Source organism: Pyrus communis, chromosome 8 (assembly GCF_041283825.1).
Source record: "Pyrus communis isolate YQ-2024b chromosome 8, ASM4128382v1, whole genome shotgun sequence".
Taxonomy (NCBI): Eukaryota; Viridiplantae; Streptophyta; class Magnoliopsida; order Rosales; family Rosaceae; genus Pyrus; species Pyrus communis.
This window is the reverse complement of record NC_142572.1, coordinates 17,855,802-17,870,492: the sequence shown is the minus strand read 5'-3', so window position 1 is coordinate 17,870,492 and position 14,691 is coordinate 17,855,802. Positions and strand designations below refer to the sequence as shown.

At 39.6% G+C, this 14,691-nt stretch overlaps 2 protein-coding genes and 1 pseudogene across 4 annotated transcripts; 2 read left to right on the top strand and 1 right to left on the bottom strand.

The window, feature by feature from the left end:
• The first annotated feature begins 15 nt into the window (after window positions 1-15).
• On the top strand, window positions 16-1,745 carry LOC137718550 (uncharacterized). The gene has a single exon (XM_068458103.2). The coding sequence runs from the start codon at window positions 369-371 to the stop codon at window positions 1,554-1,556; it is 1,188 nt and encodes a 395-aa protein (XP_068314204.2). The 5' UTR covers window positions 16-368; the 3' UTR covers window positions 1,557-1,745.
• Window positions 1,746-3,229: 1,484 nt separating this feature from the next.
• On the bottom strand, window positions 3,230-4,751 carry LOC148695237 (uncharacterized). 2 transcript variants are annotated; one of them, XM_088698870.1, is made up of 3 exons: window positions 4,320-4,751; window positions 4,172-4,239; window positions 3,230-4,056 (listed from the first exon to the last, which is right to left on the bottom strand). In XM_088698870.1, the coding sequence occupies exon 3, from the start codon at window positions 4,031-4,033 to the stop codon at window positions 3,563-3,565; it is 471 nt and encodes a 156-aa protein (XP_088554996.1). In that variant the 5' UTR covers window positions 4,034-4,056; window positions 4,172-4,239; window positions 4,320-4,751; the 3' UTR covers window positions 3,230-3,562. The 2 variants fall into 2 exon arrangements, with proteins under 2 accessions (XP_088554996.1, XP_088554995.1); XM_088698869.1 differs by lacking the exon at window positions 4,320-4,751 and having other exon boundaries at window positions 4,172-4,311.
• Window positions 4,752-9,722: 4,971 nt separating this feature from the next.
• On the top strand, window positions 9,723-12,399 carry LOC137716904 (subtilisin-like protease SBT1.7 pseudogene; annotated as a pseudogene). Its single transcript, XR_015965357.1, has 2 exons — window positions 9,723-12,106; window positions 12,142-12,399. The product of XR_015965357.1 is annotated as a subtilisin-like protease SBT1.7 pseudogene (transcript).
• Window positions 12,400-14,691: the final 2,292 nt, after the last annotated feature.

Below are 14,691 nucleotides of genomic sequence, written 5' to 3'. Positions count from 1 at the left end.
GATCAAATTTTCTACTGCTACACTTATTTTAAATGCAGAATGTTTGATCTTGTCTGAGGGTCGAGGTCTTCGAGCGGGGGACTGTAAAATGTAAATGCATGGACCATTTGAGGACGTCCAATAGGAAACGGAAGTGTGTCCGTCAGAAAAAGTGACGCAAGGGCAAGGCAGCAGAAACAGCATTAATAAAACATCAGAATATGCTTCGCTCTGCTCTGCAAATATCCCTTTCTCTTTGCTCACCTTTGATTATTATTTTTAATTAACTTTTAAATTCATCGCCCAATCGCTTTTAATCTCCCCTTGTTTTCATCCTTCGATTTCAATTCGCTGTTCGCAGAATTTTGGCCTCTAGTAAATTAAACACCATGGACCTCTTTCAGGACCTGTTTCTGACGGCGTCGCTGGCTCTGATCCTCTCTTTTCTCGTCGCCAAGCTCGTCGCCGTGGCGGTTGCTGGCCGCGAGTCGGAGGCGGAGCTCGGGGAGGGTGGGAATGGCGGCGGTGAAGGAGTTGGTGTGGAGGAGGTGAGCTTCGAGGAGAGGAGGCTGAAAGTGGAAGGGCCTATTCGCGGTCAGAGTCAGAGGAGGGTAGAGCTTGAAGGAGAAGTGAAGGATGTCGTTCGTTTCGAAGGGGAAGCGGTTTATCAGGCTGAGGAGATTGCGGAGCCGCTGCAGCAGCATCGACAAGGTCGTGGATTGACGGAGGAGATGTTGGAGGAAGAGTCGGTGGCGGTTGTATTGCCGGAGAAGTGGGCAGCGGCGGTAGGATTGCTGGAGAAATGGTCGGATGGCGGGGAATTCGAAGGGGAAGCGGTTCATCGGGCTCAGGAGGTTGCGGAGCCGCTGCAGCAGCATCGAGAAGGTCGTGGATTGACGGAGGAGGAGTCGGTGGCGGTTGTATTGCCGGAGAAGTCGTCAGTGGCGGTAGGATTGCCGGAGAAGTGGTCAGATGGCGGGGAATTTGAAGAGGAAGCGGTTCATCGGGGTGAGGTGATTGTGGAGCCACTGCAGCAGCATCGAGAAGGTTGTAGATTGACGGAGGAAGAGTTGGTGGCGGTTGTATTGCCTGAGAAGTCGTCTGTGGCTGTAGGATCGCCGGAGAAGTGGTCGGATGGCGGGGAATTCGAAGATGAAGCGGTTCATCGGGCTGAGGTGATTGTGGAGCCGCTGCAGCAGCATCGAGAAGGTCGTAGATTAACGGAGGAAGAGTCGGTGGTGGTTGTATTGCCGGAGAAGTCGTCAGTGGCGGTTGGATTGCCGGGGAAGCGGTCGGATGGCGGGGAAATGGAGAAAGCGAGCGAGTTCGATCGCGGAAGCTCGGAAAACAGAGAAGCGGAAGAAATTGGCGCGAAGTCAGCAGGAAACGACGTCGTTGCCGAACAGTCGGAGGAGGTTAGGGTTGTGGATTGCGAGGAAACTAAGGAGAAGACACACGTGGCGCCAAGTGAGGTTAAATCGGGAGATTTCAGTGACGAGGATGATTGGGAGGGGATCGAGAAGAGTGAGTTGGATGATGAATACGCTGCGGCGGTGAAATCTGACGGACACGATTGATGGGTCGGCGAATGTCGGTGGCCATGTGCAGGTATCCAACGGCTCTCAACACTTGAGAGCGTGCCAAGTGGTATTAGACTTCCTATTGTCTCTCTGTTAATATAATTAATTTGTGTAGCTATCCATATCCCTGTGCTTGTTTTTACTTGGTCTCAACTCTGAAAAAATGTGAAAAATGTGGAAATACAAGGTGTTGAAAACAGAAAAAAAAGTAGGTAAATGCGAAGCAAGATATCCAACACTAACCAAGCTGGAAAAATGTGGAAATACAAGCTGGAAATTCCAGACTTGTATTCATATAGTACATCCTAGGTTCAATTTCTGTCAGTAGTGAATCTCACAATAAAAGTTGAAATGATTCTGTGAATCTTTACGACACTCAAAAAAGTGGGTTGCTTTGCCACCAGCTAACCCTTTTTAAAAATAAAAAATCAAGATATCTAACACCATTACCATACACACACACACAAATGGAATTTATAGATCGGAAATTTGAAAAGAGATCTAAGGGTGTATTCAGGTAAAGTTATATTAGAAGCAGAGGGCCTAGTCATTGTTATTTCTTATATTTTGTTGGGGGTAATGCTTAGGGGTGTAACTTGGGTTGGGCCAATCCGAACTTGCTCATGTCTAATCTGACTTTAAATCCAAACAAGCGGGTTTTTTTTTTAGTTATAACCTGCCCGAACCCAACCCAATTTTAACCCGTTCATTGATTGAGTTGAGTTGGGTTGATCATTTGCCCATCCATCCCCAACCCAACTCAACCCAACCCAACTCGACTAACCAAACCCAATCTAACCATATTGTAACCTATATCAATTAATGCTCATACTACACCCAAGTGAGCCAAGTCCAAAAACCAACCCCCTTTTTAATATTTTTTTTTAATAAATTACCATTTATAATTACTTAAGCTTTTAGGGAATAAGAGGTTTTGATTAGTCAGCTCATATTTGTAGTCTCTAAATCCTAAAGCTTTATGGTAGATTGATTTATGAAATTAAAGTTAGCTAGCTTTGATGCTACTTGGCAGAATTCTTTTAGGAATTCTTGGAAACTAAGTTGGTACAAGATTAAACTTGAAAAAGTTGAGCAACTCGAACCCAACCCAATTAAACCTAAGCCCAAATGAACCCGAGTGAAACCCAACTCGAACCAGACCCCGAATTGTAAAAGTTGGGCTAGGATTAGGTTGACCTTCCAACCCGTCCAACTCGCCCGAGTTACACCCCTAATGCTAGGATATCAGCTACTTAGACTAAATTTTGTAAACTATATGACGTGGTTGATGATTGGATTACTACTTGAATGTTTGTCTATCTACCATTACTCTTTGTGACCGTCTAAATACATTTTATTGGTCTGCAATGTTTGCATTGTTCTGTTTTATTTCTTTCCCACTAAGTACTCCACCTTATGAGCAAGGGATTCGTTTGCCAACGGTCTGAGAAAACTACCTACTAACTCTGCTATCCCTCTCCATCTATGGGAAATCTCTCTCTCTCTGAGTCGGGCAAGTGATTAGGTCAAACAGCGTCATTTCTTAGTTCCCAGTACAAATTCTGTTCTGCATATATGCATGCATAGATGTGATTTACTCGACACCTTCATTTCCTTGTGATTGAAGTTAAAATTGTTGACATATATTTTTTGCAACGCGTAGTTGACTCTTTTCCGCAATCTTTCCTCTTTATATCAGGCTTCTAATTTTTCAATTTCTCATTGATCCATAGCATTACAGAACGGGATGTGTTACAATCGATCTAGAATTATTTCAGGCTTCTAACTTTATTACTTGTAACCGTAATACTAGGGGTGCAAGGGGAAGAGACTTTGATTTGTTTCCTAACAGAGTTGCAGCTTCGAAGACGGCAAAGTAAAGAGCTACAGAACAGAAGTAAGACATTTTATTTGGTTTTTCTTGCTTCTTGTCCCCATTGGCATGCTACATTGGAAAATAGTTATTCATCTTGCTCTAGTAAGATTAGGGAAGATTCATGGACCTAGTTCATCTTCTCATCATGACCATATTCTCCACCGCCCGCACCCATCCCACCACCATAACCTGGGCCTGTGCCTGCCCCAAATCCACCATCTCCTCCACCACCATTACCAAATCCACCGCCATTATGAAATCCACCACCATTCCCAAATCCGCCACCATGGTGAAACCCACCACCATTACCACCATATCCCTTGCCACCGCCATTTTCACCACCAAAGCCTCCGCCACCACCAGAGCCTCCGCCGCCACCAGAGCCTGAGCCATAACCTCCGTAACCATCAGCTGTCAGCCCTTGAGAAGCAGCAGCCTCTTCACCGTGCCAATTCTTTATCCCATTGTCCAAACCAAGTCTCTTGTCTATCAGATCCCTCCCTTGAATCCCTTCTCTGGTGGCTTCAACTGCTACATAACTAAAAATCCCCATAGCCAAGAACATTAGACTCCATGAAACTGCATTGCTCCTCGCCATGACTTTTCGTATTACCGTTGTACCTTCAGTAGAGGAGATGAACCTATGTTAGTATTCCAAAAGGAGAGAGAGAGAGAGAGAGAGAGAGAGAGAGAGAGAGAGAGAGAGAGAGAGAGAGAGGGATAGAAGAGCGCTGACCGTTAAGTTATGTGACGTCGTTAGTCTTCCGCTTTACTAGCTTTGAAGGGCCTTGATGATCACTGGAGCTGAGAGATTTAAACCGAATTTAAGATAGAGAGTGAGAGCTTTAGTCAATGACCCTAACGAAATAAGGTAGGTTCCTTACATTTATAAGGCCGTCTGTCATAGGTTATGAGTTTCTAAGAGCTGCATGGCAGATTGGCCGGGGGAGGAAGGTAAGGTTGCAGGTCTGCGTGATGACGATGACTCGTGCCAGCTTGATTCTGGTGGTGATGTCGATTTGCATGACCACAAGGCTTCAAAGTTGCTGCATTATAATTCTACTTCTGGAATTTTATGCTTCCTACTTTTATTGGGCTTAGTAGTCCATGGGCTGTTCCCTTTCTTTCCTAGAGGTCCAAAACGAACAAGAGCACAGAAACTGGGTTTTTCTTCAAAAAAACCGAGATGGATGGGCTTGAAAGATGCGAACTAAGAGGGCATTGGGTCGGGTTGAGGCGATAAATTAGATACTTGTTTTAAAAACTAATGTCGAAACATGCAGCTCGTCATATTGGTAGAAGCAGACGTGCTCCTCTTTGTGCACTTTGAGTCGAATCCCATTCATGTTAGTTTAAATATTTAAAAGTGAATTATCGTTTGTTTTAGAAAAGGTTGAACAAGTTTTATTGTCCATATAGGTTCCACACAGTGTCATTTTCGTCCACGTATTTGTAACTGGGCTTCTTGTTGCAAAATGTTCCTAATCCAAAACACTAAGACATGGAGAAGTCCGATAACGTTATTAGTACGATACCTCTCACTTATATAACGTTCACACTTGATTTCACTTTAGTCTACTCATAATGTAAAGGATTTGCAACACCTTTAAACATAAATATGACATTGTATTATTAGTATGAACGTTGTAGTACTCATACTCGTAATCATGTAAGTTTGCCTTTCTCACCTAAGACACGGTCACGCGAGTCGGACGATGGTCGTGTAGCGTTGAAAGAAGGGTGGTACGGACTGTTGCGAGTGATGTCGAGTGTTGAAAACTCCTGCAGTCCGACCCAGACCAGCCACATAATGGTGGACCCCACCGTTAGGGTTTCTGTAATGTTTCTACCTTAAGAAATAAAACTGGGATTATTATTTTTTTAGATAATTTGTTGAGCTAATAGACAAAAGAAAGTTGGGTTATTTCCAATTTGTCTTTACCTGGCTGCCAGGCCGGTTTTAAAACCCAGAAGAAAAAGAGTGTCAATCAACGAGGTGATGGTCCCATAATGTTGAGGCTGAGGCTGTGCCGCCCTACATAGTGACACCAATAAGAGAGCTGTATATTCTAAAGCTTACCACTAATCACACATCCTGTTTTGTTTTCTTACATTTTTCATACATTATATGATGGGGATGGACGTATGATTAACACGAGTATCCGTTATAATGAATGTAATCAGAAGAATTACAGCTTGTCTGGCAGTGCTTTTAAAATGACTGAAAGCGATTTTGATGACAGTGCCGTTGAAATCAATTCTTAATAAATATGCAAGTGAATCATAAAAAAAACACTTGAAATACTCCTTGTAAGAAACACACTTCTAGTGCAGGAAGCATGAAGCATGAAGCATTTCAAGTACTTTTGAAACCCAAAAATATTTTGACCAAAATTGATTTCAGTGATTTAAAAATCACTTCCAAACGAATCCTTAACTAGTTTTTGGTTTAATGATACTTATCATCTCGATGTTGAAAGATGTCACAAGTTCGTTTTTTTTTTTTTCGAGTTATAAAAAGCGTTGTGAACGCAAGGTCGTTTTAGACATTAAAAACGTTGTAACACAAGTTGGATTTTTCTTCTTATCATGTGATGGTTGTGTGTAGTAATCAGAAAAGACAATTCAACATACATAAGCATTCAAACAAAAATTGACTAATTAAGACCACCTTCAAATCTTCTAATTAATTATTTGGAGACATTGAGTGGGGGAGAAAATGACATTTCAACTACGATTTACATAATTGTTAATTATGCATGCCATGTGGCAGTTGCTTCCAGCACACGTCGCCCACCCGATTTCCAGTGAAGCTTTTCGCAGTTGGATTATCATATGTGATTAAGATTTTAATTACGTTTATATAATGCATGTAGATGGTTTTATATTTTATGGGAATTTGGAAGCAGTCCATTAAACTTAATTTTAGGGTTTATATCGCAATGGAAATGTTGCTTTTTTGTGACAAAAAAATCACGAATTTTAATCGTGAAAACAATCTCTTTGCAAAGTATAAGGTGAGATTTCGTACGTACGATAGACGTTTTTTTTCCAATCCTCGCATAACGAAAAACTTTTTGGTTTCCGGTTGCCTTTTATATCGCAAATTAGAAGAAACTAGATGCCAATTTACTGGTAAAGATTTGATGGGACAATTATAAGGAGGCAAAAACAATGGAGTGGGCCGCAAAAGTAAGATTCCTTGAACAACCTAGCTAGATTAGTGATTCTTTAAGAACTCAATAGTACCATTGCTTGCTTTATCATGATATCATTGTTGAACATTATTGTATTATAACAATCTTACATCGGAAATATGACAAAATTAAAAACAATCGATACATTAGCTCTCGGATGGCCACATTCTTGTTGTTCTATTAGGTAATTAAATGCAAGCTGAAACAATATTGGTGTAATTAATATTGAGCCGTTCTGTTTCTTTGAAAATCTTGACAATCATCGCTAATCATCAACTTCAAAATTGATTAAACAAAGTTCACAATCACATTGCCTTCACATGTTGTCAATCATTTTGGCCAAAATGTGGACTCCATCGAATGCAATAAGAAATGATATAAACTCAATTAGATGCTTATGATCCAAACATATCTTCCTTGAAATCTGAATAAATTTCACATAATTCTCTATTAGCTTCAACTGGAAGTTAGCTTAATTAATTTAGAATACACGTATAGTCCTTAATTTTCGATTGGTAAAGAGAAGTAATTATATAGATAATCCAACCCTTAATCCATGTTTTATCGCTTAGAAAACTACTTACAAATGTGAAATTTTCCATCTCCAAACTTTGTTTTTTGGTGAACAAAAAGTTTAGAAATAGATCGGCTACTCTGATCACCAACGCGAAAACATACCCGAAACCTCAAGTCGAAAGAACACTTCACTATCACTCGTACACTAAACAGTATAAGGAGGAATCCAATGGGAGCTTCCACTCATGAATTATTAGTGGTAGGGTCCCTCTTCCAGCTAATGGACTAGGAGGTAGTCCAATCTAGCATATAAATACACAACGTGCATGTCTTTTTCTTCTATGATTAAATAATATAATAACAATTACCAATATTTAAATTAGATTCTTATGAAGTATGATCAAGTAATAGTATCAACTAGTGCATAATTTACACAAGATAAACTTTGATTCATATACGCTTTCTATCTCTAATCTTTACCACTACCATGCAGTACGCACGCAGGGTCACGTTTGACGGCCAATTTCAATATCTGATCATTATTGTGCTCATTTTCATGACACAGATTTACAAGTAACATGTATCATATCGTTTTTAGAGATTATTTTTTTAATGCCACTACAAACACCAACGTTACTATGTATACTAAATTTTAGTTATTAATTGATGTTTCATGATATGGGTATAGCGGCAGAGGGGAAGCTACGAAGGGACCAGGATGGTTCCAGACTTATCCTAACATTTTTTTTTACGTATAAATATTTAGTTTTATGCTTATGATTTTCAAAGTTATTCTGTAGGCTCAAGGCCTAAATCCAACGTTTTTACTTTATTTATTTATTTTTTTATCGGATTTACTTTACTTTACTTCTATGGAGCTCAACCAATCCGTTGCTTGTGCACTTTGAGGAGGACTCTATTTTGGAAACTAGTGGAGCAAAGAGGAAGAAAGTCCTAAAGGCTTGGGATTTAGGTTTAAGGAAGAGGATGATGAAGATGTCACCATATCAAGCCCAAACAATGGTACTTGGTTGCTCACCATATGACAGAGTAATTTTTGTAAGATCAAGAAAGTGTTTTAGATTGAGACATTTGGACTCCTCCTAAACTAAAATCCTGGCTTGCTACTATCTACTGATGAACTTTATATATTCGTATCAAATGAAACATCGCAATATTTCGGTTACCAAAAATTGTATAAGGAGTTTATATCTTAGTGCTATTAACACAAGATTGTAATGTTTTTTTTAATATCAATATGATGGTGAGATTGAAAGTTGGTTGAAGGCACATGATAATCATCACCCTCAGCAGCAGTCCACATTAGCCTAATCAATGTTAATGCTAATTTAAGTGAGATTTCCACTAAAACCATCGGATGAGGGATGATGATTGCTCTAATGTGGAAGGGATATATATCAGGATCAAAATCAGACAAACAACAAAAAGGTGCCTTACTATTTCACGTCCAAAATTAATTACCGAAAGGTCGTAGACCAATATAATTGTTTTCCCTTGTGAAACAGATTGAAACAAAAAATGTGATGTCCAAAAATTCAATTTCACAATTCAATATATATCAAAATTGTTTTCCCACGACCCTGGTGATGGTGTCGATGGAGAGAATATAGGAAAACGATGTTGGACTCATAACCTATGTTAACCGACAAGTTATGAAACCCGCACTATTCTGGTTGGACTTGTAACTAAAGTAGGAATCCGATGCATGATTGTCCATTATTCGTATAAAAAAAGATGCAATAGACTCAAGTTAATTTTAATGGTTCAAAGCATATCTCATCCGACTTATCAAACGGATCCTAAAGACATATAAAAGTAAATGCATGGTGCCAACCAAATTTAGTGAATTTTACCCATTCATCTGAAATTGTTATTTGGTAGAGTAGGCTTATGCAGCACCTTACCCTCTAAGCTTTTATACTATGTTCACAAGACATTGCTACACGAAGTTAACAAAGAAAACCAGAAAAATAATTGAGTCCTACCATAATGATTAAATCAAACCAAATAACTTAATTACTTTTTTCGTTTTCTTGACTTTAGGTATTTAGGCTGCCCCACTAAACACCACCAATTATGTAGGGACAAATCACTTTTCAAACCCTAGGAGCCTAGGAGGCGCATAAGTATCAAATTTGCAATCACAAAAGTTGGTTGGAAAAGAGAAAAAGCAATAACAACAAAATAAATAAATAAATAATCCAAAAAAAAAAAAATAATGCTACAATTATCATATTTTTACATTACATTTGTAACATCTTTTCGATAAAGTTGAGGCCTACCAACACATATTCTGCCTTTATCAAAAATAAAAATTTGATATTAAAAATGGGACAAGAGTAGTATTTTGTAATTTTAATTTCCCTCCATCAGTTTTCTAGTTGAGAACAGCCATTTAAATGGAGGAGAAGGATCAAACAAAATCTCTCAGTGCTATGTGAAATTGCACTTCCACTTCCATCGGCCTTTGTAATTTTCCAATATAAAAAAAATAAAACCTCCCCTGTTCCCTGAAAACTCAGAAAATCTCAGAGCTTGCACAAAACTGAGAGGATGAAGATATCCAGTTTCATGCTTCTGCTACCAGTCATGCTTCTTGCTCTCTCTCGCATCTCCGCTATCGTCGCGGAAGACGCGAGAGAGCAGCAGGTGAAAAAGACTTACATCATTCACATGGACAAGTCCGAAATGCCGGCGAGTTTTGAAGATGATCATTTCCGATGGTATGATTCTTCTTTGAAATCCGTGTCGAGTTCAGCCGACATGCTTTACACTTACAAGACCATAATCCACGGCTTCGCCACCAAGCTAACCGCCGAGGAAGCTGAGCTGCTTGAGAAGCAGTCGGGAATTCTGTCCGTTCTGCCCGAAAGGAGATACGAGCTGCATACAACTCGGTCGCCCGAGTTTCTTGGATTGGGAAAGAGTGAAGCCCTCTTGCCGGCGTCGGGTACAGTGAGTGACGTGATTGTCGGAGTGGTGGACACTGGCGTGTGGCCTGAGCTCAAAAGCTACGATGACACAGGTCTCGCGGCAGTACCAAGTGGCTGGAAAGGGGTGTGTGAGGCGGGAACAAACTTCAGCTCCTCAAACTGCAACCGGAAACTCATAGGCGCGAGGTTTTTCTCGAAAGGGTATGAAGCTACAGTTGGACCAATCGATGTGAAAGCAGAATCGAAATCACCACGAGATGATGATGGTCACGGAACTCACACCTCATCCACTGCAACCGGTTCAGCAGTTTCAGGAGCAAGCCTCTTTGGTTATGCTTCGGGGACAGCGCGAGGGATGGCGCCACAAGCTAGATTGGCCACGTACAAGGCGTGCTGGCTTGGTGGGTGTTTCGGCTCTGATATCACAGCCGCGATGGAGAAGGCCGTGGAAGACGGTGTCAATGTTTTATCTTTGTCTATTGGGGGATCACAGTCTGAATATTACAGAGACACTGTTGCTATTGGAGCTTTCTCTGCCGCGGCGCAGGGGATCCTTGTGTCTTGTTCAGCTGGTAATGGAGGACCGGACGCAGGGAGTCTGTCCAACGTTGCGCCTTGGATAACTACAGTGGGTGCTGGAACATTAGACAGGGATTTCCCGGCTTTTGTTAGCCTCGGAAGTGCAAAGAAATACAGAGGTATATCGCTCTATAGGGGAACATCCTTATCTAGTGGATTGCTTCCGCTTGTATATGCTGGCAACGCAAGTGAGTCCTCCATGGGCGGGCTATGCGCTCCAGAAAGTCTGATTCCCGGAAAGGTTGCAGGGAAAATTGTGGTATGTGATCGAGGGGGAACCCCTAGGGTCCAAAAGAGTTTGGTGGTGAAAAAGGCCGGCGGTTTAGGGATGATTTTGACGAACACGGATGCTTACGGAGAAGAACTTGTTGCGGATGCATATCTACTGCCTACAGCAGCAGTTGGTGCGAAAGCTGGGGCTGCAATAAAAAGCTATATTGCCTCGCAATCTAATCCTACCGCCACAATTGCGCTTGGAGACACGGAGTTAGATGTGCAGCCCTCGCCCGTGGTGGCATCATTCAGCTCAAGAGGACCGAACCTATTCACCCCGGAATTACTCAAACCAGACCTAATAGCACCGGGAGTAAATATCCTTGCTGGGTGGACTGGTGCGATTGGACCAACCGGACTAGCCGAAGACAAGAGGCATGTCACCTTCAACATCATTTCAGGTACTTCCATGTCATGCCCGCATGTGAGTGGTTTGGCCGCCCTTGTCAAGGCGGCTCATCCAGGATGGAGCCCTGCAGCCATTAAGTCTGCACTCATGACTACATCCTACACAGCATACAAAACTGGAGAAACCATCATAGATGTAGCAACTGGAAATCCTGCAACGCCGTTTGATTATGGTGCTGGGCATGTGGATCCGGTGGCAGCCCTCGACCCTGGCCTTGTTTATGATAATGCGGTCGAGGACTACTTCAGCTTCCTCTGCGCCTTGAATTATAGCTCAACTGAGATCAAACTAACCACTCACAGAGATTTCACTTGCGATACAAGAAAAAAATACAGCGTCGGAGATTTCAACTACCCGTCTTTTGCTGTTCCTCTAGAAACATCTTCTGGCAGAGGGGGTGGAACAGGTGCTTCAACAACTGTAAAACACACAAGGACACTGACCAATGTGGGTTCCCCAGGAACATACAAGGTCACGATATCTTCACAGGCGCCATCAGTGAAGATCTCGGTTGAGCCACAATCACTGACTTTCAGTCAAGCATACGAGAAGAAAACATATACCGTGACTTTTGTTGCTGGTTCTTCGCCATCCGGTACAAGCAGCTTTGCTCGGTTGGTATGGTCCGATGGGAAACGCACAGTAGGTAGTCCAATTGCTTTCACCTGGATATAATTTTGAACAGCAGCATTGAAGAACTGATCTAACTCAGATCAGGGGTTTTAATGTTCCTGCAAAAATAACTCAGATCAGGGGTTTTAATGTTCCTGCAAAAAACCCAATTGTATATTTCGTAGTATGTTGTGAAATTATCATGTACCTCTCTTGTATCGTAACAACTGCGCGAACGTAGCTGGTTGATGTGTGTTTTTTTTTTCACAGTTGAAGTTAAAAGGGGAAAGAAGAACAGATGGAAAATAATTGTACAGGAAACTGTATTAAGGAATTGTAATGGAGTTATTGAAAAGAATTACCAATTTGTATTCATATATATGTAGCTAAAATATATAGATGAGCTAATCTTCCATTTTCTCAATTCTGGGCCTCTTTTTTTTCACACCAAAAGAAAGAACACCTGGGATCATATTGTAATCATCACAGGACAGGCTACCAATTTCGGGTACGACAAGTTACATGACTCGAAACCTGAACGAATACAGTTTCCGATGTGATAAACGCCCACAGGCATCTCTTTCGTACCGCTGACCAGAAGATGGTTAATTTAGCACGATTCACTTCTTCCTTTATCCTTTCATGCTTGAATTGGACCACTTATCCAAATCCATTCATGAAGTCCAATCAATGAAACAAATCATCAAATGTGAATGGAATCCCGACTTTTTCCGCCTACGCCGACACTAGTTATGTATTTCTGACATTTGTAAAGTTGTGAATGACAATGAATGATGTATTGAATTATTTGTGCTGACATTTGTAAAGTTGTGAATGACAATAAATGATGTATTGAATTATTTGTGCTGTAAGCCACTTGTTTGTCGAGATGTTAACGACATAAGTAATCTGATAGTCCTAATGAAATAAAGATTATGGAGTCTTAACCTTTGTAATTGACCTCAAAGAAACTAATAGGTTTCGCTACAAAGATACAGAATCATGGTAGGATTCAATCACTTAAGTGATAGGGTTTGATTTTCACGACTTGTAATAGGCCGGCTGTGATTAAACCCTAATGATATAAATACTATGGTTAAGTACTTGCTTTCATACGCTCAATCTCTCAGATATGTTGAACCTTATTCATATAGTAAAGATATATTATTGAAGTACTGGAAGTAGAAGATAATCTAGAACTCTGCAATGTCTTCCGTATTCTCATGCATATTAGATGAACAATGAATATTTGATGAATTTGTAATCTCAAGTCTGTACTGAACATTTTCTGCAGCTCCTCTCTTTTAGAATTCATTTTTGGCTCGCTTATAATTTTTTTTGAAATAGTAGCCATATATGTCTAGTTCATACTTGAAAATTTTCATGACAACCTAACAAGAATTGAGTTTTCAGTGAATTTACAAAAGAATTTAGTACTACTGAATTGTGGGACTTCAAACAACTGGTTGTGTTCTGGGATATTGTTTCACTGATTTGTGCACATCTATTGGTACCGATTATTATACTAGTTGATAGTTCCAATATGTCTTTATTTTATGCAAATTCTCAATACTAGTGTCTTTTATTAGACAACACTAATTAAATTTTGATTGAAGATGTATAAGTTTATTTTGCTTAAACCAATGTTTTATTTGGTCATCAATTCTGATTAAGATGATAATCGTCTTTTGAGACAAATTTGAAAAGTGGCATCAGTTTACTAATTGATCATTTTGGTACCTATTGAATAACCAAATAACCATGTTTCCTATTTCGAGAACTCTATTGTTCAATGTCAATAACAACATACTTTTATGTCTGATTTAATCTTTGAGAATCATTGAATATCCAACAATCGGTTATTTAACACTGTTCTAAAGAATTATTTTGAAAAAAAATCAGAATTCTAATTTATATGGTGAATACTTTTGGCCCAAAGGGAATTTCAGGAAATCATTTACCAACTATAAATTAATATTATAGCAACATAAAATACTTCTAACATATTTTCATCTGGCCAAAGCTGTTGAAACTATATGTATTTTGTTTATTTTATGTTTTAGCTAGCTATGCAAGTATTTTCTTTGCATGATTAGTTTCTGCCTAAATGTGTAACAATCATGCAATTTGTAGTTGGTTCGCTTCTCCATAACTCGACTACTTCCATGATGAATCTTGCAGAGCAGGTAAATTTGCCAATCTTTTGCCTTAATTTTCTTTGAGTTCTAAATTGGATTAAAATTAATGTTGAAAATTTGATGTTATTGAGATATCTAAGTGTTTATTTTAATCGACTTGGTTTTAGAATTAAAACATAAATATTGAGTTTGGATTCTCTTATTAGGTTTCATTTTAATTTATGACCTAATCTTTAACACACATGTGAGTCTTCTCTTATACACTAAAATAAAATTTGTAGTCCTTGTTTTGTCTAATCACTTGTCACTTTTAGATCGATTAATAATGTTGAGATATTGTTCCTTATATAAGCCTAATTTTGATACATATAGATTGGTTTATTTTGTTCAAACCAACTATTTTGTGACACAACAAATTTATTTAAAGAAACTGTAATGTTTTTGGCACATTAAAGGTTATTTATCTAATGAAATGAACATTTAATTTATTTAAGAAATTTTCATATTTTGAGCATATTAAAGATTGTAAATTGGTTTTATTTAAATTATGAATAAATCTGAAATTTTGGTAGAGCTTG